Raw genomic sequence first — 26181 nt, 5'->3', positions numbered from 1 at the left:
TATCATTACATTATGGAAAATAATGAACTTTATCACAATATGCTAATTTTTTGAGAAGGACCTGTATATATTATTGTTTTAAACGTTTACCTTGCAATAATTGTACAAAATATTTCATCCTTTTATCACATCATAGTTTGAATATATTACCGCTGCATCCATTTGAATGCTTGTATGATACTAATAATAATAATAAGAAGAAGAAGAAGTGGAAAAGAAAGTTACAAATGACCACGCATAATGATCTATGTAAACATATTAAAAAATAAATAAAATTCGTATAAACCAGAAGAAAACAAGCAGATTGTAAATCACGATTGTATGACAAAATAAAGATAATAAATAAGAACGTAAATATCAATGCACTGTTACTTTATCATTGCATCATCCAGTTCCGTCCTTTGCACAGTTGACATATCCAGTCCCGTCTTTGTCTTGATCGACAGCATCCTAAACCAATAGAAACTACGTACACTGAAACATCACTCTTCCTGAACCAATCATCTATGTTGTGGGCGGTACTTTGTCGTCTCTCCTGTCTCCTCCTTTTGGTTTCAACCGGCGTGAGAAGTAGTGTGACTGGCTTCTGAAGCGGCTATACGATTATTATTCGTAAGTTTCATTAGCTTTATATTTGTTTCATTACGTTATATGTAATTTGTTTTTACTATATCTTTATGGTCCGTATCATGAGACTGTATGAATCCAGTTACATGGTGTTTTAGTGAATGACTGGATTGTCAGCTTAGCCTTGTCTCGTGCTTAGTTAGAGGAAGCATGCTATTGTAAATCTGAAAGACTGTAACGTTACTATTCACCGCTTTATGTAAGTTACTTTAACATAATGACTGGGTTACTTGTCTAATACAGAATCCAGATCATGCAAATCATGATGGAGATGTTTATGTGCACAAGTCAGCACTAACTTGCATCATACTGTAGTCTATGGGTTTGGCCTATGTCAGTGCACTGGTTAATGCAGTGCAGCCCAAAAAAAAAAACTAATTAGTTTTTATTTATATATGTGTAAAACTATCATGTGATTTGCGTTTATATGGTTCTGTATTAATGGGAATGGGGTTTTGTAGGTATTATTCGTATTGTAGTAAATCGTGTTATACTTCCTCTAGGATCATAGAGCATCATTATCTATGGCTCTTCATCTCACATTTTTATGTGCCAAAGCTTTCTTCTATTGTCAGGTGAACCTCACTGTGTGCCGGTCATGGTCTGTTGACTTGTTTTGCTCACTAATGTTGCATCATGTTAAAGGGATAGTTCACTTTGAAATGAATTTTTGGTATGTTTTAGCTTACCTCAAGGGCATCCAAGATGTAGGTGTCTTTGTTTCCCCAGTAGTTTCAACTTTGATATTTTTAGGTCAAACCGTTCTTGTCTGTCAGTCATATAATGCAGGTCTATGGTCACCACCTCAAAGAGCATGCACAGAGAAGTCCAAATTAAACATGATTTAATGACTCGTAAATGTAAGTACACATTGATGGCCTAAGACACGAAACGAGCGGTTTGTGTGAGAAAACGAACAGTATTTATATCGTTTTTACCTCTTGTAACCACAGCCACGTCCAAGTGATCTGAGTGCTCGGGCGCTTCGGTCTGCGCAAAAGCCGGAAAGCGCCGGAAGTGATCTCTCGCGCAGTTGCGGAAAAAATTCAACGTTGTCTGTTGATATATCGAAATCGTCTTCCATTGCGATTTCCTGTATATCTAAATATGTTTAGATCTTCACAGTGAAAGGTAACACTTCCGAAATCTCTGTGTAAACAATGAGTGACGTACACGCGCGAGAGATCACTTCCGGCGTTTGCGCAGACCGAAGCGCCCGAGCACTCAGATCACTTGGACGTGGCTGTGGTTACAAGAGGTAAAAACGATATAAATACTGTTCGTTTTCTCACACAAACCGCTCGTTTCGTGTCTTAGGCCATCAATGCGTACTTACATTTACGAGTCACTAAATCATGTTTAATTTGGACTTCTCTGTGCATGCTCTTTGAGGTGGTGACCATAGACCTGCATTATATGACTGACAGACAAGAACGGTTTGACCTAAAAATATCAAAATTGAAACTACTGCGGAAACAAAGACACCTACATCTTGGATGCCCTTGAGGTATGCTAAAACATACCAAAAATTAATTTCAAAGTGAACTATCCCTTTAAGTGCCCGTTTCTCATCTCCTTCACAAAGCATTGTCAGGTGCATTTTACACTGTATTGTTTAACATTTTTATCCAGGATTCAACAAAAAGCATGTACCACAGGGCCAGTCATTTCTTTTGAATTTGAAGGTTTGTAGTTTTTTGCTGCAGTCTTTACCAGGTCTTTCCTTTAAAATAGATTTAATATCAGCAAGGTTTTTATTAGTATGTTAATAAAAGGCTACGAAATAAGTTCCTCTTCACTTCCCTGTGCTGCCTGCTTCGTCATTACATTTACATTTATTAATTTAGCAGATGCTCCTATTCAGACTGACTTCAGGGAATATAATAAAAGCGATTATGTATTTGCAGGGTTCCAGACTGCGACCAAATTGGTCGCATATGCGACCATTTTTTGAGAATGTGCGAGTTAAAATGTTATGTGGTCGCATTTGTGCGAGTGGACGCTTGAGCAACAGAACGCCGTTGTATCAGCTGCTGCAGTCCGTAACTTATGTTCAAAATGAACGAGTAGGCTACATCATGAATCCATTTTCCAAACCGTGTTTTTGACTTATTCTGAATCACTTCGGTACGCCTATAATAAGTGTTTATATTCGGACTATTTTATCCCGGGGTCGTCTCGGCTGCGGAGTAGCCCAGTGCCTGCGTGACTCGCCATAGACATTAACGGAGAGAAGTTCCGTCTACAATGTTCTTCCGCAAGACACGTGCAGTTATTTATTGACGAACGTAGACGTCACGCGCATTGCACACTGATGGTGAAACGCGCCAATTACGAATTCACGAATTAAAGGTAGGGTAGGTCGTTTTTGGTCTAAAAAACTTTTTCCCAAATTTGTTTAAACTTTCTATATATATCAATGCAGGGCTGCCAACTCTCACGCATTCACCGTGAGACTCACGCAATTGAGCCAATTCTCACGCTCTCACGCCACACCCCCGATTTCTCACGCTGAAGTGTCAACCCGGTCGGTCAAATGCCTGAAAGATAAGTTTATCTATAGATCTACCAGTTGAGCCATTCGTGATCGACTAGTTTTACCGCAAATTAGTTAAAATAGCCTGTAATCTATAGCGAGCGAGCGTGCATGCGAGACAGATGTGTTGAGCTCCTAACCGCGCACGACGGCAGAGAGGTGAGCGAGCTTGCGTGTCTTTCGCAACACAACCCAGTGGACAGTTACACTGTATTGAGACAGTTGAGAAATAATAATATTTTTTACAGTTTTCAACAATAATTGTCATTGTTGAACCCTTGCTCTTATTATATTTCTGATTTCTCAGTTTTGTCATTATTTTAGCAAATCATTTATTTTATGTTTTGAGACGAGACAGTTTGTTTTAAGAAGTTTTAAAGAGTTAGTAAAAGAGTAAAGTAAAAGTTAAAACTTTTTTATTTAAGTAGGCATCTATTTTTTTATTAAGTAGGCCTATTTATTTTGTATTGATACATTAACCTTACTGTATATTCATTCATAATGTATCATTATTGCGTGACATTTGTGTCAATAATCGTCAAGCACAGGGGACTTCGCGTAGTGGGAGGGGCCCCCAAATCAAATTCTGCTTAGGGCCCCCAAAAGGCTCGGACCGGCTCTGGAGACCAGACAGACAGTGTGAGTTTTTTGTGACAATTGTGAGGGAAATACACAATTTATTCCCATAAACTGTGTAGTCAGCCGTTCTCCCTCCCATCTGCACCGTGTGAATTGTGAACGCAGGCAGGTCAGTGAGTTACAGGGCGCTCCTTGTCTCCATCCAGTTTAGGCTGGTAATAGGCCTGTTATATAGTTTAGAATTAAGTTAGCAATATAGAGTTGTTTGTTTTGCAGCACTGAGCAGTTATTTTACATAACTTTATCATAAAAACAGTACAAAAGCATTTCCAGATGACAAATATGGACATGCCTAGTAGTTATTGTTAATTATTGTTTTCTAAGAACAGAATGTCAATTAAAATGTTAAATGTAAAATTAAATGTAATGTAAATCTCCCAAGAAATTCTGTACAGATGCCAAATACTTTGACAATCAATATATACTTAATACACTTCTGCTAATGCAAGGATTTTGTGTTTGTATTTTTCCCCACACCAAGCCACGCCCCTCAATAAGCCCCTCCCCCATAACCCAAGCCCCGCCCCCCAAAATCTCACTCTAAGCTAAACTCAAAAGTTGGCAGCCCTGTCAATGCATCATTAAAATGTAAGTACTCTGATAAAAAGAGTATAAAAATCGAGTGACTCTAGACCGTTTAATCTGCACTAAACACAGCTCATTATTTCCTTCCGGGACGAAACAATGGATTGGCTTAGGCGTCTGTCACTCTCTCGCAACCATGGCAACACCCCCGCTGCTACATGCGCTGCCCACATGCGCGTTTGACTCGAGGAGGGTAAGAGACTAGTAAGAGACACAATTACATGCAAAACACGGCGTATATGTTATGAATCTTACACGAAATTCACCTTCATCACAGTGTAACTGATTGTAATGGGAAAACGTGTATCAATGCAACCTGTTTTTAGCTTTGCTTTATGTTACTAGCTCGTTAACGAATCAAACTCAATATATTTTAAACTTTACCAGTATCGATATGCTAGCTTGATAGTGAGTACTAACAGCCATGTTAGTTGTTTATATTCATAATGATAAAGTTAGGTATTTTATTACATGTGAGTCTGACACAGGGCTGCCAACTTTTGAGTTCAGCTTAGAGTGAGATTGTGGGGGGCGGGGCTTGGGTTATGGGGGAGAGGCTTATTGAGGGGCGTGGCTTGGTGTGGGGAAAAATACAAACACAAAATCCTTGCATTAGCAGAAGTGTATTAAGTATATATTGATTGTCAAAGTATTTGGTATCTGTACAGAATTTCTTGGGAGATTTACATTACATTTAATTTTTAACATTTTAATTGACATTCTGTTCTTAGAAAACAATAATTAACATTAACTACTAGGCATGTCCAGATATTTGTCATCTGGAAATGCTTTTGTACTGTTTTTATGATAAAGTTATGTAAAAGAACTGCTCAGTGCTGCAAAACAAACAACTCTGCTATTGCTAACTTAATTCTATATAACAGGCCTATTAATTACCAGCCTAAACAGGACGGAGACAAGGAGCGCCCTGTAACTCACTGACCTGCCTGCGTTCACAATTCACACAGTGCAGATGGGAGGGAGAACGGCTGACTACACAGTTTATGGGAATAAATTGTGTATTTCCCTCACAATTGTCACAAAAAACTCACACTGTCTGTCTGGTCTCCAGAGCCTGTCCGAGCCTTTTGGGGGCCCTAAGCAGAATTTGATTTGGGGGCCCCTCCCACTACGCGAAGTCCCCTGTGCTTGACGATTATTGACACAAATGTCACGCAATAATGATACATTATGAATGAATACATTTATGTATTAATACAAAATAAATAGGCCTACTTAATAAAAAATAGATGCCTACTTAAATAAAAAAGTTTTAACTTTTACTTTACTCTTTTACTAACTCTTTAAAACTTCTTCAAACAAACTGTCTTGTCTCAAAACAAAAAATAAATTATTTGCTAAAATAATGACAAAACTGAGAAATCAGAAATATAATAAGAGCAAGGGTTCAACAATGACAATTATTGTTGAAAACTGTAAAAATATTATTATTTCTCAACTGTCTCAATACAGTGTAACTGTCCACTGGGTTGTGTTGCGAAAGACACGCAAGCTCGTTTACCTCTCTGCCGTCGTGTGCGCGTGCGCGATTAGGAGCGCGCCGGTAGGAGCTCAACACATCTGTCTCGCATGCACGCTCGCTCGCTATAGATTACAGGATATTTTAACTAATTTGCGGTAAAACTAGTCGATCACGAATGGCTCAACTGGTAGATCTATAGATAAACTTATCTTTCAGGCATTTGACCGACTGGGTTGACACTTCAGCGTGAGAAATCGGGGGTGTGGCGTGAGAGCGTGAGAATTGGCTCTCACGGTGAATGCGTGAGAGTTGGCAGCCCTGCTACAATACCTTTAAGGCATATAAAAATGATAAAAATGGTCTCACGAAACACAGAGCACCTTCCTCCTACGTCTTTTCAGCGGTTATATTTTCCTCTGTCGAGCGATTACTCTCATGATCGCTCGACAGAGGAAAAGGAAATTATTATAAAATGCAGAAGGTAAGGAGTGTGAGATTTCTGCTTTTTGTTACAACTATAAACTTTGATAACGAAAAATCTGTATCAGTTTATTATAATACTCTAATCTTTTAAAATGTAATGCATACATTTGAATGTTTAATGATTTTTAAAAGATAGATTAAAGATGATAATAGACAGACAGACAGATAGATAGATAGATAGATAGATAGATAGATAGATAGATAGATAGATAGATAGATAGATAGATGGATGGATAGACAGACAGATAGATAGATAGATAGATAGATAGATAGATAGATAGATAGATAGATAGATAGATAGATAGATAGATAGATAGATAGATAGATAGATAGACAGATAGACAGATAGAGAGATAGAATATGATTCAAATGTAAATAGATAGATTGTATATAATTCAAATGTAAAATGCTTAAAATTACAGATTAAAATTACTGTCCAAAATCCATGAAAATCCTGAAATTTGGCAATGATAATTAATATATTACAGGTATTTCTGCTGCAACCCAGAAAGCCTTTGCTAGCCTTGGTCCATTAAAACCACTATTCATCATCATGCATTGATTAATCCCATTGATTATGTAGCAAAAAAAATAAATAAAAAGGTGCGACCAAATCATATGCTGGTGCGACCAACTGAGAAAGTTGGTAGCACCAGTGCAACCAGTGGAAAAGTTAGTCTGGAGCCCTGAGCTGTTGTTGAGTTTTATTATTATTATTATGGTTATTATTATTATTGATTACATTTAATCGTTTAGTAGAAGCTTTTATTCAAATCCTATGAAGTAACAATGAGCATCACTACATCTTACTTTTGTTGATTGTCCATGTGTGGCTTTATTTTTGTAATGGTTGTCAAATTTTTATGGTTTAATTATGGTATTCAAGGAAATGTTATAAATTGTGATAGTCTTGGAAGCATAATTTAGAGAAGGTTGAAAATGATAAATATCAGTATCCTCCCCACCCCTAAAAACCTTCAATAAAATTGAGTTTTATTATTATTTTGCAAAGAAAACTTAATAAAAAAAACCATATATATTCTGACACATAAAAACATGATGGGTTGTGGGTCCAGTAAAACCATTGACTGGACAAGTGAAAATGTGTTCCTTATTGTTGAGCACTTATTGATTGTAAATCAAGTTCAGCTTTGTTTTAAAATAATAACTATTTTCAAGTCCACGTCATTATAGCAAGGAAATTCTGGTTCTCAGCATGCAGATGTTGAAGCAGTTTAGTTCATTGTTTCTCAATGAATGCGGTTTCTGGCATGAATGGCTGGAGTGGTTATGTAGTTGTCATTTGGAAAAAGCTTTCTTTATGTTTTGAATGAGTTGTTATGGGAGTGGCGCTGTAAATACTTCAGGGATGTCTATTGTTTGCTGCATACTGGCTCCACCTGCTTAGGAGCTTCCTTTAATATTCCTGTGAGGAAGTTTCAAGTCTACTATCTCGACATTCGCACACAATTTTTCTATTTTGCCTGTAGTGGTAGTTGCACAGAACTTTCAGATTGGTGAAACAGCCATTACCCTCCGCTTATTCACCATGGTAAATATATGATTTGAATGAAAATGAATGTATATATACACAAATGACCCCATACATCTGAAAGAAAAACATTAAGTAATATTTGCAGCCGCAATAAAAGAATGATGGTTTAATGGAAAAATAGTAAAATCTCACTTTACGCTCATATTTGGGGGCAGTTGTGGGCGTGGCCTAATGGTTAGAGAGTCAGACTGGTAACCTAAAGGTTGCGGGTTTGATTCTCAATACCGGAGGGAAATGAGTCTGACCGAGGTGCCCTTGAGCAAGGCACCCAACACCCAATCACTCCCCGGGCTGCCCACTGCTCCTCCGGGTGTGTGTCCATGGTTTGCAGTGTGTGTGTGTTCACTACTCACTGCTACTAATGTGTGTGCGCTAACTTGGATGGGTTAAATGCAGAGGACAAATTCAGAGGAGGTTACCATACTTGGCCTTCACAATTGCTCACTGCCCAGCAGTGAGAATTTTGTCTGTTTAATGGGTTTTTCAAGCTTTACTTCCTCACTAAACGGGTTCATCTCTGGAATGTCCTGGTATGAATGCAGATCATGTAGTGATCCTGAGGTGTGCAGATGTCCATTACATATTCTTGATTGTTGACGTTTAATAGCATAACAAGCTGCAGCTACATGTTTACTCCACCCGCTGTTTTTGTAAAACCGGTTTCTGACTCACTGTGTGTTTGTATATATCCCTAGTCCCCTGAGAAAAACTCAACCAGCATGGACTCTTCGCTGACTGCTGCACAGATCCGTGAGAAGTTCATTGACTTCTTCCGTCACTATGAACACCAGTATGTCCACTCGTCAGCCACCATTCCGCTAGATGACCCCACTCTACTCTTTGCCAATGCCGGGATGAACCAGGTTAGGAGATTTAAGCCTAGTTACATAAATGGGTGTCTAATTTGTTATAGAAAATTAATTGTTATCTTCATCTTCTCAATAGTTCAAGCCCATCTTCCTGAACACCATCGACCCGTCCCACCCCATGGCCAGACTTCGCCGTGCTGCAAACACACAGAAGTGCATTCGTGCCGGTGGCAAGCACAATGATCTTGATGATGTGGGCAAAGACGTGTACCATCACACTTTCTTTGAGATGTTAGGCTCTTGGTCCTTTGGAGATTATTTCAAAGTAAGAGATAGAGAGAGAGAGGTGTTGTATATTGTAAAATCATGGCGTATCTCTTCATAGTACCGATGCTCTTTTTTCTGTTTTGTATTTATGTGCTGTAAAAATGATAAATGAAAAACGAATTTTGGTCTTTTCTCTTTGCATCCTTTCATTTCTTTTTTTGCTCATTCTATATCTAGCACCTGGCCTGCAAAATGGCACTGGAGCTGCTGACGCAGGAGTTTGGCATACCTATTGAACGCCTCTATGTGACTTATTTTGGTGGTCATGCTGATGCAGGCCTGGAGCCTGACCTGGAGTGCAAGCAGATCTGGCTGGACTTGGGGTGAGTACAAAATATGTACAAGGTGTATTGAGTTATTGATGTGTAATAGTAAGATATTTCTCGTTTGTCTCTCGACTCGGTCCCAGAATGGAGGAGAGCCGTATTCTTCCCGGCAGTATGAAAGATAATTTCTGGGAGATGGGTGACACTGGTCCATGTGGACCGTGCAGCGAGATCCACTTTGATCGCATTGGAGGCAGAGATGCCGCCCACTTGGTCAACATGGATGACCCGAATGTGCTTGAAATCTGGAACCTGGTGTTCATCCAGTTTAACAGGTAAACTACTGCTCCTTGTTAACTACAACTAACAATTGTAAACACTTTATTAAAAGTTCACACATACTTAGAGATATTATTTTTAGAGACAATTCTTATGTAATGTATTGTTCATATGAATGCACAATATATCAGTTATTGACTGAAATTAGAGATGTTTTTTAATTGATTTCAGCTTATATTGGATATGTAATATTAAGTAGATTAATTCATATTTAAAACAATTATTTGAATGTTTGATTTGTTTGATTTTTTTTTTTAGCCATTTATTGGTTATCACTAGTCTGGGTTTCCCCATACTGCCTTCCCGCAGCGCGATTTTATTCACGCTGAAAGGCAGTATGGATACCATGGACCAAATTTTCGCCGCATTTAGGGAACCAATCACAGAACGGGGAGGGAGCAGCAAGACGATGACACGTCTATGCGACACACCGAAGCAGTTTGTTTATACCTATGGATCAAACATGGCAGCAGACGCGAAGTTACCTTTCGATGCAGCCTTACGGCCGTTTCACACATAGGTTTCACACCGCAAGCGTGAGCGGCATTTGAGCAGCGCGTCAGCGTAATACTACATCGTCACTGCAGCTGCAGACGCGCGAGAGTATTCACACTGGAAGCGTTTGTAGACAGTGTCACAGCAGCGGCTCCAAAGCTACATATCGTTAGCCTCATAGCATAATTGCTTAAGTCATTTTGTGTTTTTTCTTGTTTTCCAAAGACATTGAAATATGACTTCGGCATTATATATAAGCGAGCAATTCTTTATAAAGACAACTATACATTTGTTTTTAGAAGTTGGCCATTTTATAACATTGATAGTCTTGAAAGTTTGTAATGGGGAGGTGTACAACATTCGCATATAAGTTAAATGTAATACAACAAAACAAACCAGAAAATGGCTCCAATCTATTAGTTTCAGTCATACTTTCGATGTTTACAAGACCGCAACTCCGCGGATAAAAAACAAAACACACAAATAAACCACACACTCGGGTTTGATTTGGGTTGTGCTAGCCTGTAGCTGTCTGTGTGTTAACGTTACATGAACTAAAAGAACGTTTATATATAATATTTTCTGGCTAGTTTACTTTAGTTTTTTTTATTTATATAATACACAACTTTCACCCAAACTGAATAATTAAAAACAAGTTTTTACCGGGTAAATCTTCTATAAATATTTTAGAGTCTTTATTTTCTTTTATTTGCCTACTCAAGTTCTTGTTAAAACTCACCAGACATGCTAATTCTGTGCATTTTGGGCAATTTTTGTGTGAAATCACATTTATTTTTGTCCATCAAAAGTGTGCTTTCACTTTAATTTAGCGTGAGCAATGCAGCAAAAAACAGATTCGAAACCCCCGCTTCACTGCTGCTCACGCGCCGCTCCTGCTCGACGCTCACGCGCTGCTCCCGGTGTGAATGCACTCATTGCTTAACATGCACGCCGAAAAAAATACGCGCCGCTCACGCAAGCGGTGTGAAACGGCCGTTAGATACACGCCATCGTGTAGGCTACACATAAATCTCTGACCCATCGGCCATCGTCGTCTCCCTCGTCTAATTTCTGTCGCTCTACATACGGCATCTGGTATAATCGAAACGATTGGCTATGAGCTACGTACAGGCGCATTTGATAGACATTCTTAGCACCCAATAAACGGCTCTGGGCATTCGTAAACCACGCCTCAAATACGAGAAAATGAACATGTGGTTCCCAGACCCAAGTCTCAACGAGAATTGGGTCTGGCGTTAGCCAGGCTAGGTTATCACTTAAAGTTATATATAAATAAAATTTATTTAAAATAGCCTATATATTAATTGAATTGCATGAAATTGATCGAAAATTACAGTAATGATATTTATAATGTTACAAAGCATTTCTTAAAGCAAATACTTAAACTTTATTTTCATCAAAGAATCTGGAAAAAAAATCAGTTTCTACAAAAATATCAAACATCAACTGATTTCAACATGGATAATAATAAATGTTTCTTGAGCTCCAAATCAGCATATTAAAATGATTTCTGAAGGATCATATGACACTGAAGACTGGAGTAATGATGCTGAAAATTCTTTGCTTTGCTATCACAGGAATAAATAACATTTTAATATCTCTTATGCTTTTGATCAAATAAATTTAACCTTGGTGATCATAAGACACTTTCAAAACTTTTAAAACATCTTACCGACCCTAAACCTTTGAACGGTAGTATAATTTCATTATCGAAATTTTAACATTGGTGCCATATTGAAGCCTGTAATTCTTTACACAAAGATACTGTAAGTATTCACATATTGTTCTAAACGCATATGGTTTGGGCTCTCCATGCAGGGAGTCGGAGACAGTGCTAAAGCCTCTGCCCAAGAAGAGCATTGACACAGGGATGGGACTGGAGCGCTTGGTCTCTGTACTGCAAAACAAGATGTCCAACTACGACACTGACCTGTTCATCCCTTATTTTGAAGCCATTCAGAAGGTACAATCATAAAAAAAAACACATGAGACATGACAAAACTCTCTTTTGCATGTAATTGAAAAAATTGTCTTGGTTCTCAGGGCACAGGTGCCAGGGCATACACAGGAAAGGTTGGCTCAGAAGACACCGATGGTATCGACATGGCATACCGCGTCCTGGCTGATCACGCCCGAACCATTACTATCGCCTTGTCTGATGGCGGGAGACCTGACAACACAGGCAGAGGGTGAGGTGATGGTGTTATAGTTTGCCGTGTACTTGATATATACCCAATGTATGTATATGTTACCCTGTTTTTGTGTTCACAGCTATGTGCTGAGAAGAATTCTACGTCGTGCAGTGCGATACTCTCACGAGAAGCTGGGTGCACAGAGGGGTTTCTTCGCCTCCTTAGTAGATGTAGTGGTTGAGTCCCTGGTAATGCCTCTACCTCTGCAATTTTTTTTCTCTCATAACTTTGTGCATAAGGAACCTCCTGTCTGCACTATTGAAATGCACTTTCATTAAATACAGTTTCAGTTCTATCTCTGATGGCCATTTAATGGTTCATGGCTCTCTTCAGGGTGATGCTTTCCCAGAGTTGCGGAAAGATCCTGATATGGTAAAGGACATCATCAATGAGGAAGAGGCACAGTTCCTCAAAACCCTTAGCAGGGGACGCCGTATCCTGGACCGCAAGATCCAGAGTCTTGGAGACAGCAAGACTATTCCAGGTAAAGCACATACTACCACACAGATGTTCTTTTAAGGCGTTTTCAGACCTGTAAATCGTTTGATTATATATCAGTACAGTATAGGGTTGTCAAAAGCACCGGTATTTCGGTACCAAGTCGGTACTGAAATTTTGAAAATTTGACGATACCACCATTTCTGTAGTACCGAGTGCCAGGTATATTCGGTACCCACTAATAGGCAGCTGTTTTCAGTCACTTCCATGTTTATCTAAGCCAGGGATAGGCAACGTCGATAGGGATAGGCTAAACTCTGCAGGACAGTGGCACTCCAGGATCGACGTTGCCTATCCCTGATCTAAGCGCAGGGCTCCAGACTAACTTTTTGACTAGGATCACTGAAGCCGATGTATACCACGATATATACTAGTGTCTGTGAATATTAAACTGCAAAAAGACTACTTAAATATTAATCCTGGATGTTCTGCTTGTCTCTGTGTGAATGAATGACACAGATGCGCGGTTTCATTTACCACACACACACACTGAATCGCACGCGTGACACTCGCTGTGTTTTCAGTCTCTGCTGCCTCACGATTTGAGGACATGAATGCATGAACTTCATCTCAAGAGCCGCTCTGAGAGTCAATTCACAAGCATTTTACCGTTTCATTTGAGAAACTATCGTCATATCATGCATGTACAGCAATGTAATAGGCAAGGCAAGTTTATTTATATAGCACATTTCATACACTATGGCAATTCAAAGTGCTTTACAGAAAATAATTAAAATAGGGCGGCAGTGGCTCAGTGGTTCATGTAGGTTGTCTGTGAACCGAAAGGTTGGTGGTTCAATCCCCGGTTCCACCTGACCAAGTGTCGAGGTGTCCATGAGCAAGACACCTAACCCCAGCTGCTCCTGACGAGCTGGATGGCGCCTTGTATGGCAGCCGTCGGTGTATGAATGAGTGAGTGAATGGGTGAATGTGAGGCAAATGTAAAGCGCTTTGGTGGCCATTGGGTCTGTGAAAGCGCTATATAAATGCAGTCCATTTACCATTTACCAAAATATTCACAAAATGAAAGCAAGGAAAATTAAAACAGTTATAAAGGAAATTAAAAGAGATATATGATACAGTTATAAAATTAATTTAAAGAGTAAAAAGATGATGCATAGATAAACTTCTCATCTGGCAAAACACCAGTGTATCATATTTTTCACAACTCACAGTTGTACTCTGAGATTTGCCCATGGTGATTAAACTGTGTCTGTGGTGTTATTTCGGCGCCTAAGAAGTCTATTTGACGTCTCCGATGGACCCGATTTTTCCCTAAAATCGGACAGTAGGAGCTCTAGGACTGACTCACGGGGTAACCATCAGTCCGCACCCCAAAAACCCATTTGTTCGGAAGCTCTAGGATTGGAATCAATCCCGTCCGTACCCCACAGAACCTCACTTTGTAAGGCCAACTCAGTCGATCCAATGGCGGCATTCGATCAGCGGGTGAAGGTCTTTTTCGTGTGCCAAAGTAATTTGATTAAATGAAATACATTTTCTTCATTTGAATCTTCATTTTAGTTTTAGTTTTTAATTGGAGGGAAGGGTTGCTTATGTTTATTTATAAAACGCAACACTCGCCAACCATCTTCCCAAAATTGTAATGAGAATTATTTATAAATTTGTTGTCAACAGAAGAGAGGCTTTAAGGTTTCTCTGTGGTGTTTTTCTGCCAAAATAAAAATTCTATTGTTAAACATTTGAAAGCAAAGAAATAAAGACAAATTTTGTAGTATTGTATTGTATTGTATATAACTGTCATTGTTTTGTGTAGGTGACACAGCCTGGCTGCTGTACGATACGTATGGTTTTCCTCTGGACCTCACTGCCCTGATCGCTGAAGAAAGGGGAATGGGGGTGGACAGGCAGGCCTTTGAGGAGGAGAAGAAAGCTGCTCAGGTGGAAATCAGTTCATTCTTTTATGCAGCGCAATTTCCATTAAGCACAGAATAATTTCATAGTTATAGAATACAGAGGACTGAAAATCCATCTTTTATACTTTCAACTGTAATGTTTTGGTGGCAAAATTCACATGTAACATTTGACTGATTTCATTTTGACTGTTATTTATAATGACGGCAAAGTTCATTTAAATGTAAAAATAGACAAAAATGAGCATGCACAATTAAAAATCCTATATCAGCCGACATATGTCCAATATTAACTGATAACAATAGGTGTTTTGTTAATGTAAATGGGTCTAAATAAAAACGTGTACACAGTTAAAGTCTCAAGGCAAAGGCTCTGGGGATGAGGACCACATCATGCTGGACATCTACGCCATTGATGAGCTCAGAAAAAAAGATGTCGCTGCCACTGACGACAGCCCCAAGTACAAGTACACTTCAGATGATAATGGCAACTATGGTACGAGTTACACCTTAGCTATTCCTGTTGGGTTTTACGGTTGATTATGCGTTGGTTTTCATGCCTGTGATATTGTGTCTCTCTCAGAGTTTGAACAGACAGTGGGCACAGTGTTGGCTCTCAGGAGGGAGCGTGCATTTGTTGATGAAGTGACCACAGGTCAAGAGTGTGGAGTGCTGCTCGACAAGACCTCTTTCTACGCCGAGCAGGGTGGGCAGAGCTTTGATGAAGGCTACATGCTCCGAGAAAACGACTCCGCTGAGGATGTAAGAAACAGGGTGGTTGTGGAAAGAAGCTGAGATGCTTAGTTTAGCTATGCTTTATTTTGCTGTCATGTTTTGTTTTGCTGCTTCAGAGGATGGAGTTCACTGTGAAGAATACTCAGGTGCGGGGAGGATACGTGCTGCATATTGGTACAGTATACGGCACACTGAAGGTTGGAGACCGCCTAACTCTGCATGTGGATGAGGTATGTAACCAAGTGACATCTAAAAATGTTTGGTTCAGACAAACAAGAGAGATGGATAGGATGTTATGTACATTTATAGGCAAAGATGGAACATGGATTGAGAGAGCACAGAATGCAACATGATTCCCCTCTCTCTTTTTCTCTCCTTCTCAGGCTCGTCGTAGGCCCATCATGAGTAACCATACCGCCACACACATCCTTAACTTTGCTTTGCGTTCAGTCTTGGGAGAGGCAGATCAGCGGGGCTCTTTGGTTGCTCCAGACAGACTGCGCTTTGACTTCACAGCTAAAGGTGCAATGAGCACAGATGAAGTGCACCGCACAGAAGAGATCGCCTCCAACATGATTCGCGACGCTAAGGTTAGGACCATTCAACAGACTTTCAAAGACACTTTTTAATGAAACGTTCATATTCATACCGCTTGAAACTTTCTTTACATGTATTCACAGTCCGAAAACAAAACGATAACCTATTGTAAGTTATCCTGTTGAAAGCAGAAATATAGTTTACTTGTCCTTGAGATCACTTTTGTATTTTTTTCATATTTTCTCTCACAATTTGAAATACTCTCTCTTTCTTCAGGCGGTCTATGCTCTGGATACTCCCCTTGCAGCAGCTAAAGCCATCCAAGGTCTGCGGGCAGTGTTTGATGAGACGTACCCTGATCCTGTTAGAGTGGTGTCTGTTGGCGTCTCAGTGGAGGAGCTGCTGGCCGATCCGAACAGCCCTGCAGGCTCACTTACCTCCATCGAGTTCTGCGGTGGAACGTATGAGCTTTAATATTATAAACTTCAAATATTGCAGAAGTAGGCCTACTCAGCTCCTCGCTTTCATTCATGTGTAGCACATGTAGATTTCTGTAGATATGAACAAAAATGATCAACTTTGTGTAATATTCTGAATTTGGTCCTGTCTATGCTTCATGAAAATTACTAGTAATAAAAAAAATATTGTTTTTTGTTTTTATTAATGCAATTAAAATGTTTATGAAAGCGTTGTTAAATAATATTTTCCTTAGCCCTAATGAATGAACTGTTTTCAGAGTATAGTTTTCTTATTGATCATTATTACCCATAGGCACCTGCAGAACTCTGGTCATGCTGCTCCATTTGTGATTGTATCAGAGGAGGCCATTGCTAAAGGAATCAGGAGGATTGTGGCAGTGACTGGAGCAGAGGCTCAAAAGGTTGGAGAAGGCTTGGCCAACATGAATATGCGCACACGCTTTTTTTTTTCACCCTTTTAGCTTTGTAGTATGTGATGTAGGGTGGGGAATCTAGAACCGGTTCTTGCTGTCTGATTTGAATGTGCTTTGAAAGGAAGACCTAAAATAATACAAAGCTTAAATGTGTCACTTGTCTTTTTTTCTTTTTCTTTTTTTTTTTGCTGTTTGGCAGTGTGGCTAGTGTAGTCTGATTCACAAATGTATCTTTTGAGCCAGTTCTGTGAATTCAATGAATCAGTCACGCAGACATGTACTTAAGACTTGTGAGAGATAAATCAATATAATTACTGACTGGTAATTCATATAGTAATGTGTAAATACACAATCAGAACAGTGGTTTGTAAAAAAAAAAAAAAAAAGTTTTTTTTTTTTTTTTCATTTAAATACTTTTTAGTACAGTATATTTTTAGGACCAATTATTGAATCATTTAGGAAGCAGAATAAAGAAGTTCCTTATGATTCCCATTCCTAATAGTTTATGACAGGTGGATGTTTGTGTTGTCAGGCCCAGAGGAAAGCTGATGCCCTGAAGTTGGGTCTAGATGCCATGGCAGAGAAAGTGAAGGCTCAAACCTCCCCGAATAAAGACGTTCAGAAGGAGATTGCTGATATGACAGAGGTGAGTTCAACTCAAACATGTTCTGCTCTTGCTTGTATGGTATAAACCTGTTTTTAAGTGTACTGAATCTATGTATGCATATTAGGGGTGGAACGGTTCATGTATTCGTATCGAACCGAAACGGTACGGGCGTCACGGTTCGGTGCACGAATTTACACGGAGAATACACGGTATAAAAATAAATAAAACTCGCGTGCAAATTAATTAATGCAATGCGGAACTACTGTTAGATACGCGGGTTCTTTAGGGACACATAATCTGTACCACCGGCTTAGCTCTGAACGCGCGTTCACTTCAAACGTTGGCTTTATGCGCGTCCTATTCGCTTTGGACTAGCGTCGAACTAGACGCGAATTTGAAGCTCTATTCGCGTTTGGTGTGACCGCATAATGAACAGGCTGCGATGTCAAGATTGCAATGCTGGAGAGTGTGTGTGTGTGTGTGTGTGTGTGCGAGAGAGAGAGAGAGAGAGAGAGAGGCGCGCGGGTGCGATTTGAACTGTGTGAGAGAGAGAGAGAGAGAGAGTCATTTTGTTTATACAGATCATTAAACCTGCAAAGTGTTTACTTATATTTGTGTACACTCGCAATAAAACACAACATTGTGCTTTTGTCACACTGTAAACTCTTGTCAAACTGTAACCTACAACTGTCACCCAACCAAAATCACATACACACTGTTTTAAAAGCAAAACATATTTATCCAACTCCATTTCAAAACAGTCTGTCTTTTGGACATTAGTCATATTGCATTGGTTTTCATTTCTTGTCCTTGGTGCACTAATCTTACACATTCAACATTGATTAAAAAAGAAAATCGAATGTGTTTTTAATGGTAGTATTATTTTATACAGAAATCAATTATTTATAATTCAGATGAGAATAATGTTACATTGTCAATTAATAATGTTAATTGAAATTAAGGAAAACAAATATATTGATCTGAAATATAGCAAAATAATTTTAAATTAATAGTACAATTACCAAACATATCGCAAGGCCTTTTTGTCTTTTTATTAATTTAATTAATAAACTAATTATATAAAACTATTGTCAGTGCACTACAAATAAACTGGTTCTATGCCTTTATTAATAAAACTTATTTAAAAAATACAATGCCTTCTGCATTTTTGTTTTGCTTTTTCCCTCCATTGTACCGAAATCGTACCGAACCGTGATGTCTGAACCGAGGTATGAACCGAACCGTGACTTCGGTGTACCGTTCCACCCCTAATGCATATATATATATTCAGTCCCTGGGCACTGCAGTGATCTCTCAGTGGCAGAAGGATGAGATGAGGGATTCCCTGAAGGGTCTTAAAAAGATCATGGATGACCTGGACCGTGCCAGCAAGGCTGATGTACAGAAGAGGGTAAGAAAACATGTTTCAGATGTTTGATGGTTAGTCACTGAGATTATTGGAAAGTCTAAGACCAGCTGTGAACACATGGTTAATTTTTAGGTCCTGGAAAAGACGAAGGAGATCATCGACAGCAAACCTAACCAACCTCTAATTGTGATGGAGATGGAGAGTGGAGCATCTGCAAAGGTAAATGTCTCACTGTCCTTTTAAAATCGGGATCTATAGTTGAAATGAATGCAGTTTTTAAGTAGTCTTCAGTGAAAGTCTAAATGATTCCTCTGTGCTTCCACAGGCTTTGAATGAGTCTTTGAAGTTACTGAAGACAAATTCACCACAGACTGCTGCTATGCTTTTTGCTGTGGACAACGATGCAGGAAAAATCATCTGCTTGTGCCAAGTTCCTCAGGTAAACGGGGTCAGAGAGAAACTTATTCTGTGAGCTGGCTTAGGGTTCTTTTTAAATACTTAACAAGATCTACTTTAAAGCTCAGGATTTCCTTTTGTTTTGAAAGAAATCAATATTTTTATTCAGCAAGGACGCAATAAATTGAACATAAGTTTTTTTGTAAAAGTTTTCTATTTCCAATAAATGCTGTTCTTTTGATTTGTAAAGAGTCCTGAAAGAGTTAGGCAGCACAACTGTTTTCAACTGATAATGATAATAATGATAAGAAGAAGATGATTTTTGAGCACCAAATCAGCATTGGAATGATTTCTGAAGGATCATGTGACTCTGAAGAATGGTGTAATGGTGAAGAATGGGTAATGGTGCTGAAAATTAAGCTTTGTCATCACAAAAATAAAAATTACATTTTACAATATATTAAAATGGAAAACATTTATTTGAAATTGTAATAATATTTCACAATACCACTGCTTTTATTATATTTTTCATCAAATAAATACATCCTTGATATGCATAAAGAGACTTTCAAAAACATGAAAAAAAATCTTATCGAACCCAAACTTTTGAACGGTAGTGTATTTTCTTAATACACATTCCTAGTCTTAATTGTGAATGATTCATCAGTGCGTACATTATTATGTTCAGTGAAATCTAATAGCTGGCTTTTTAGCTCACCTCAGAAGTAAAATGGGTTTCAAATGCCATTTTGTGTTCACTTTGACATTTAATGCTGGTTAAGTATTACGTTGACTTGCATGGGACTAGAGTAACTCATTAATGCATGTGTAAAGTATCAATTTAAAATCACCAATTTGCTCTTTGTGTGTTTCCAGGATGTTGCAAACCGGGGCCTGAAGGCCAACGAGTGGGTTCAGGAAGTGTGCCCTCTGCTGGATGGAAAAGGAGGCGGTAAAGACATGTCTGCCCAGGCCACGGGTAGAAACACACACTGCATACAGGAGGCTCTGCAGCTGGCCAATGAGTTTGCCCACCTCAAACTGGGTGAAAATTAAGGACAAATAGATAAGAGTTGTGTAGGTAGAGTTTAATCTGAAAAGAGGTCCTTACTTTGGTCTTAACCCTCCTGTCCTGTTCTAGCTATGCCTGCTGAATTTACAAATTGGACATTCCCGGCTGGTAAATGTAAAAACTGTACAGAAATGTGTAATTTGTCAATTATGGATGGGAAGGGAAATAATTAGCATCCTCTCTCAGTTAACTAGGTCACTGCAGGACCACATGCATATATCAACTGATCCATCAAACCGTCCTGACTCTATGATGCAAAGCACATGGGGCTGTGCATGTTTTCTGATTGGATAATTACATTTAGATTGACAGTTCAATGTTGCTAGATAAAATCATCCTCATGATCATTGTTATCGTTCTGAACATACGAGGACGAAAATCATTGTCATTATCATTCTATTGGAAGGTGTCTTTTTATCTCTAAGATTTCCATTACATTTGTAGAATTGTTGGTCTGTCTCTTTAACAGGATGGTTGCCGTAATATTTCAGACAAATTCATGCCAACACTGTTAACCTTTCAGTAGATCTTATAGCATCTGTTTTGGGGAAATTAGTCATTTGAACGGTAATAAAAAAAGCAATGATTTCAAATGCATAAATGAGTCCTGTGGAGTGGTGTTTATTTGAATGGGATTGTGATTAAAGCTACTGCTTATGATTATTTCAGCACACTTACTTACTCCCCTTCGTCCTGAGTGAGACACAAGTCATCAACTATTGGCTTGATCGTTTGCGGCGTACTGTACCTTGCCCCATGTCAGACACATTTCCTTTAATTCTGCCATCGCTTTGCGTCTCCTTGATGGTTTAGGTCGCCCTTGTTTTCTTCTGCCAGGTGGTGTCCCATCTCAGACCAGTCTGGGATTTGGGCCTGGTTAATTCTGAGAACATGCCCAAGCAATCGGATGCGAGAACGCTTGATCTCAGCTCAATATCACTTGACTCTTTGTTCTCCTGTACAGTTCATTGGTGATTTTCATAGGGCAGAATATACAATATATGACAAAGCTGTTGTACAAACGTAGCTTTGTGGTGGTGCCATATTGCCTAGATTTCCAGACCGTCCTTAGTCTGGCAAATGCATCTATCTTTTCCAAACCTTGCTTTTACGTCTTTTTGTGCCACGTTATCCTTGCTGATGAGGCTTCCTAGGTATGTCAAATTGTTGACATATTCCAATGGTTCATTATTGACTTTGATTGGTGCATTAGGGATGGAATTAATGCACTTAACTTTGGTCTTGGAAGGACTGATGTTCAGGCCCACCTGCATAGCGAAGCCATTCAGCCTGTCGCTCTTTTCTTTGAGATGTTTGATTTTTGTGGAGACTACAGCAAGATCATCGGGAAAAGTCAAGGTCCCCAAGCTGTGAAGGGGGTCTACTGGATGCCTGTTGTTTTCCACATGATCCAGTCAATGGTGACCAGGAAGAGGATACAGTTTGCCTCACATCAGACTTTACAGGGAACCATTCTGACGCTGCATTCGATCGTCCTGTAGAACAGCCTCATACAGCGTTTTTGGTGGAACGTAGAATACCAATTTCCATAAAGTATCACTGTCGAATGATTTCTTAGTCTATAAAATTGATATGCGGAGGGCTTTTCCACCCGATGCACTGCTCTGATGTTTCTTAGAGTAAAGAAATGGCCTGTACTACCTCTTCCACTTCTGAATCTGGCTTGTTCTTGTCTGAGTTTAAAGCCTGTCATTTCTGTATAGAAGAACTTTTAATGGGACTGAGAGCAATTTGATGCCACTCCAACTCTGTCTCAACTCTGAAGAACGCCTTTCTTGGGGAGTTTCACAATAAGGCCTTTGTTCCAACCATCTAAATGTAACTACATGTATCAATAATTCACCAAATTCATCCCTACTTTTCATAATACCACTCTTGCACAGCTGCTGCTCAACCATGCGAACGTATTTTGAAAACTTGCCGATCATTTTTGTTATTCCGAACTTTTAAATTTTAAACAGAATATGCTTGTGTTGCAATTTCTATGAATAGGTGTGCCAGACTTTCAGACATATGCTCCAGTCAAGCTCAGACACACTAACTTTACACAACGGCAAAAGAGTGAAAATGTCTAAAGTCAGTCATTGCTTATTGAGGGATTCAAAGTGAAGTTTAACTGTTTAACTATGAGGATAAAACATTTTATGATCAATAAGTTATCACATGTTTTTAAGTTAAGCAATTTTCAACTTTTTATAAGTTATACAAGATTAGTGTTATATATTGTATATATTAAGATCAGTTTAATGTAATTACAGTAACTTTTTTTTTTTTACAGTGTTGATCCCACACATCCCAGAATTCAACAAATCCATTATTCATTACTGATGTTTGTGCGGTTAAGCAATATTAAAAAAGAGTAACGAGACCATGATATTGAGGGCATGAGGAAAACGTTTAACATTTTAACAGAATAAAATGAAACACCTGCATGGGACATTTTTACATGCAAGCTTTTCCATGTAGGAAGTTTCATAGCACACTGGGGCATAGATGAAAAAGGATGAAATTTTAACAGTGAAAAAAAAAATTCACATATTCGGATAAAAGTACAATAAAATCAAGAGTTTAATACTGAGATTGTAATGAAAATGTACTGCATTAAATAATCAAAAATGGTTTGCTTGTAAATAAATGTCCAAGCACACAAAGATAAACCATTTTTAAATGTTTATTTCTTACAGTAGCATAAAGATTAAAAACAGTCCATAACTACACAAAGACTGCGGTTGTGAAAGGAAAAAAAAAAAAGCACTGACCAATAGACACTATCAGCACTAATGAGAAGTTAATGAAAGCAAACACAGTGGCACAGTGAGGATATGTACAGTCTGTTGAAGGGTTCCTTCAAATGAAGAACTGGATTCAGCATTATATGTGGATAGTGGAGTGTGTTCTACTCAAATGAACATATCTAAATACTGTAGCCTAATGTTTAACTTCATCTCAGGTTTTTTGTTGTTGTTGTTGCTGCCTTTTTAATTATTTATTCAAATCAAAAGGGGAATCTACCATAAAGCCTTTCAAAAATGTCAAGAAAACTAAATGAAACTGCCTCCCTCACTCAACATCTATCCTGGAGGCACAATCATGTGTTTGATTGTGGAAAACTGAAGTCTTTACAGGCTGTGTAATATTCATAAAATTTTTACAGCCAGACAACTTTGCATCCTTTAATCCTGTAAACAATTAAGCAAAAGATATGAAGTCCTAAAAAGCTCTCTCAATGTGACAATAAGGATCCACAAAGACCAATAATTTAGTGCTGAGAACATTGGCAAGAGCATAAAGAGAACAAGCCAATTTCGAATTGATCTCGTCATGCAATTTGGCCACAGACAGAACATTTCAAATGGAGAGAACAGAGAAGGTGGACATAATGTAGTCTTTCAGAAATTGTTTGAGGTTTGCCTGAATATCATTCGCCAGGCTACGATGTGGCACAAAAACAAGAAGAGAAACATCCCTCATAGCCCACTAGTACCATAGGATTACTGAATACTGTTAAGAGCAATACAAGAACTTCACGAATCAGCATTTTTCTAAATCTAAATTTTCTGAACAATACATAAAAAAAAAAAAATCAGGATAAGTAATTGGTTAAAAGTCTTTGGTGACCAACTGCACGTCTCAATATTCTACCTATGTATTAGGCAGCCATCCTACGTGTCCGTGATATTAGAATTTCACTGTAAAACGCCTTATAATAATCCCTCAGAATAGGTCAAATATAATAAAGCCACTGCAGCACTGTGCATTTAATGTTCGCCGATATATAGCCGTCAAAAGACGATTACACTTTATTGACAATGTATAAAAGCACTTGTGTGCCACAAGTCTAGATTTTCTAAAGGTTCAGAGGACTTTTCCGACGTGAAAGCGAATGCAGGTAGGTAGCTCTTTAAAAATGAAGAGGGGAGAAAGTTTTCAGGTGAGAGAGCTTTTCCCACCCTGATCCCGAAGGCACGGCGCTCAGCTTAGTTTAAAGTAGAACAGACAAGAGGATGAGATGGTGGCGCACAGGAGAAGCCGTGAATCATGTGTGGTGGGTGGAGGACAGCTGGTGGGTAGACGATCCGTGCCCTATTTTAGAGCCCAGATTTGTGCGCGTGCGAATGTGTGTCAATAAATGCTCTGTAAGAAGACTAAAGGAACAATAACATGTGTTTATGCGTCTTATAATGAGGTTAGCGGTGCTCTGGAGAGAGGATGTGTCCAGAAGCGAGGACAAGGCACCCAAGCATGTAACATATGTGCATTTGCACACTGAAATAGCTGATATGTCTACATTTTGAAAAAGAACTACTGGAACTTGGACTAGGCCAAAACAGAAAGCTACGGACCCCCAAAGGGAAATGGTGATGAGAGAGGGGAAGTAAAATATATCATATTTCAGTGCTTTTGCGTTCTCTCTGGAATGTTTTACGTTCCCCTGAAACCAACCAGACAACTTCCGGCAAATTTAGATTTGCTCTGAAAGTTAGTCTGGCAAAGAGCTCATTCAAGCTCATTTCCAATCCGCCGAAATCGCGGCACCAATCAGAAACGTTGGGGCGGGCTTTACACGATGACGACAGCGCTGGGATTTTGATCATGATTTTGTAGCCTACATTACAAAGATGGATGCCGCCGTCGAACATCACTCGTTCTAATCAGCTATCGCGTCTGTTTTAAGCGATTTGAACGTTTCTTTTTAGTTAAAAACCGAGCAAAGAACATCACTCGGAGATGTTTTTTCCGCCGCTCTGCATATGTCATCTCCTTCATCGCTCTGATTGGGTTTAGGTCTATCCACTACGTCCGTTGGTGAGGTGACGCACCTCTGGAAATGATTTGTCTGTGACGCTTTGCCAGACCATAACTCAGTTACAACTGAGAATGGTCTGGTTTTAACCAGGCTACTGAAACCATGCATTCACTTGCAAAATCTCTCTCGCAAGACTCTTGCAAGACTCTTGTTTGTTCACAAAGACATCGAAAGTTTTGAGCGTGAATACAAAGTTTCTCAGGAGAACGCAAACTTGCCCATCATTTCTCTGGGAACGCAAACATTTGACAAGCTAACCCAAAGTTTCTTGGAGGAAAGCAAACATTTTCAAGCTAATGCAAAGTTTATCGGGTGAACACACAAAATTTGCGAGAGATCACAAAAGCATTGAAATAATTATCCTCCCATCTCATCCCATTTCCTTTAGGGCCTCCGTAGAAAACACTAGGCGTTCACATGGATCTTTCTCGTTACCCTTTGTCTTAAAAATGTATACTGTAGGCTAATAAATTACACAAGAAAAACTATACAAATAAACAAATCACCTATTTTTGACGGTAAATGACTGAACAGCAGCAAAGGAGTGTCTACATGAAAACTTTTATCAATGAGATCCATCAATTTTACCAAGATCTGTCAGCCAGTTTTAAATTGTATCGCAATACATCCGGCTTCATAAATGAAAGCTTATATTCTATTTCTCTCAATCTGATGCTTTTTGCAGTTTCTTTCCATCATTTAACACTATTTCAGTAGGTTAGATTTAAGTAAGTGCTGTAGATCAACAACGAAGCGCTACTATTGTTCACAGTGCATCTCTAGAACAATCACCACAGCTTTATTAGCGTTGCTTTCTAAATGTACTCCACGTATTTTGAATATATTGCTCATATGTGTTCATATTGGACTGCGTCAGTGGTATCTGGTTTTAGTATCTGTCCATCCTCCTCAGACCAGAGGAACGATCAGTACTCAGATGTAATTAGCAAAAACAAAAAACAAACCAAAAAGCAAAGTTGTTTAGACTGATGCTAGCACACAGTGATAGCAAACTG

The 26181-nt window shown here is 38.9% G+C and overlaps 1 protein-coding gene across 2 annotated transcripts; it reads left to right on the top strand.

The window, feature by feature from the left end:
* Positions 1 to 517: 517 nt before the first annotated feature.
* LOC130087658 (alanine--tRNA ligase, cytoplasmic-like) lies at positions 518 to 20892 on the top strand. 2 transcript variants are annotated; one of them, XM_056254085.1, is made up of 22 exons: positions 559 to 612; positions 1131 to 1202; positions 8604 to 8771; positions 8854 to 9042; positions 9222 to 9367; positions 9454 to 9645; positions 11984 to 12128; positions 12209 to 12354; positions 12437 to 12545; positions 12691 to 12841; positions 14633 to 14757; positions 15081 to 15225; positions 15313 to 15491; positions 15581 to 15694; positions 15848 to 16054; positions 16278 to 16462; positions 16773 to 16881; positions 17426 to 17539; positions 18792 to 18911; positions 19002 to 19088; positions 19195 to 19308; positions 20142 to 20892. In XM_056254085.1, the coding sequence occupies exons 2-22, from the start codon at positions 1152 to 1154 to the stop codon at positions 20319 to 20321; spliced, it is 2976 nt and encodes a 991-aa protein (XP_056110060.1). In that variant the 5' UTR covers positions 559 to 612; positions 1131 to 1151; the 3' UTR covers positions 20322 to 20892. The 2 variants fall into 2 exon arrangements, with proteins under 2 accessions (XP_056110067.1, XP_056110060.1); XM_056254092.1 differs by lacking the exon at positions 1131 to 1202 and having other exon boundaries at positions 518 to 612.
* Positions 20893 to 26181: the final 5289 nt, after the last annotated feature.

The sequence above is a fragment of the Rhinichthys klamathensis genome, unplaced genomic scaffold (genome assembly GCF_029890125.1).
Source record: "Rhinichthys klamathensis goyatoka isolate OS25496 unplaced genomic scaffold, OSU_Roscu_1.1 h1tg000005l_1, whole genome shotgun sequence".
NCBI classification, from domain to species: domain Eukaryota; kingdom Metazoa; phylum Chordata; class Actinopteri; order Cypriniformes; family Leuciscidae; genus Rhinichthys; species Rhinichthys klamathensis.
This window is presented reverse-complemented; position numbering and strand designations above follow the sequence as displayed.

What these genes read in the sequence shown, in the direction of transcription:
- LOC130087658 (XM_056254085.1), top strand. Translation starts at nt 1,152, where the DNA reads ATGGCTCTTCATCTCACATTTTTATGTGCCAAAGCTTTCTTCTATTGT. An exon ending in CCTTTGGAGATTATTTCAAA is followed by an intron (nt 9,043 to 9,221) that starts GTAAGAGATAGA and finishes TTCTATATCTAG; the next exon opens with CACCTGGCCTGCAAAATGGC. An exon ending in AGATTGCTGATATGACAGAG is followed by an intron (nt 17,540 to 18,791) that starts GTGAGTTCAACT and finishes ATATATATTCAG; the next exon opens with TCCCTGGGCACTGCAGTGAT.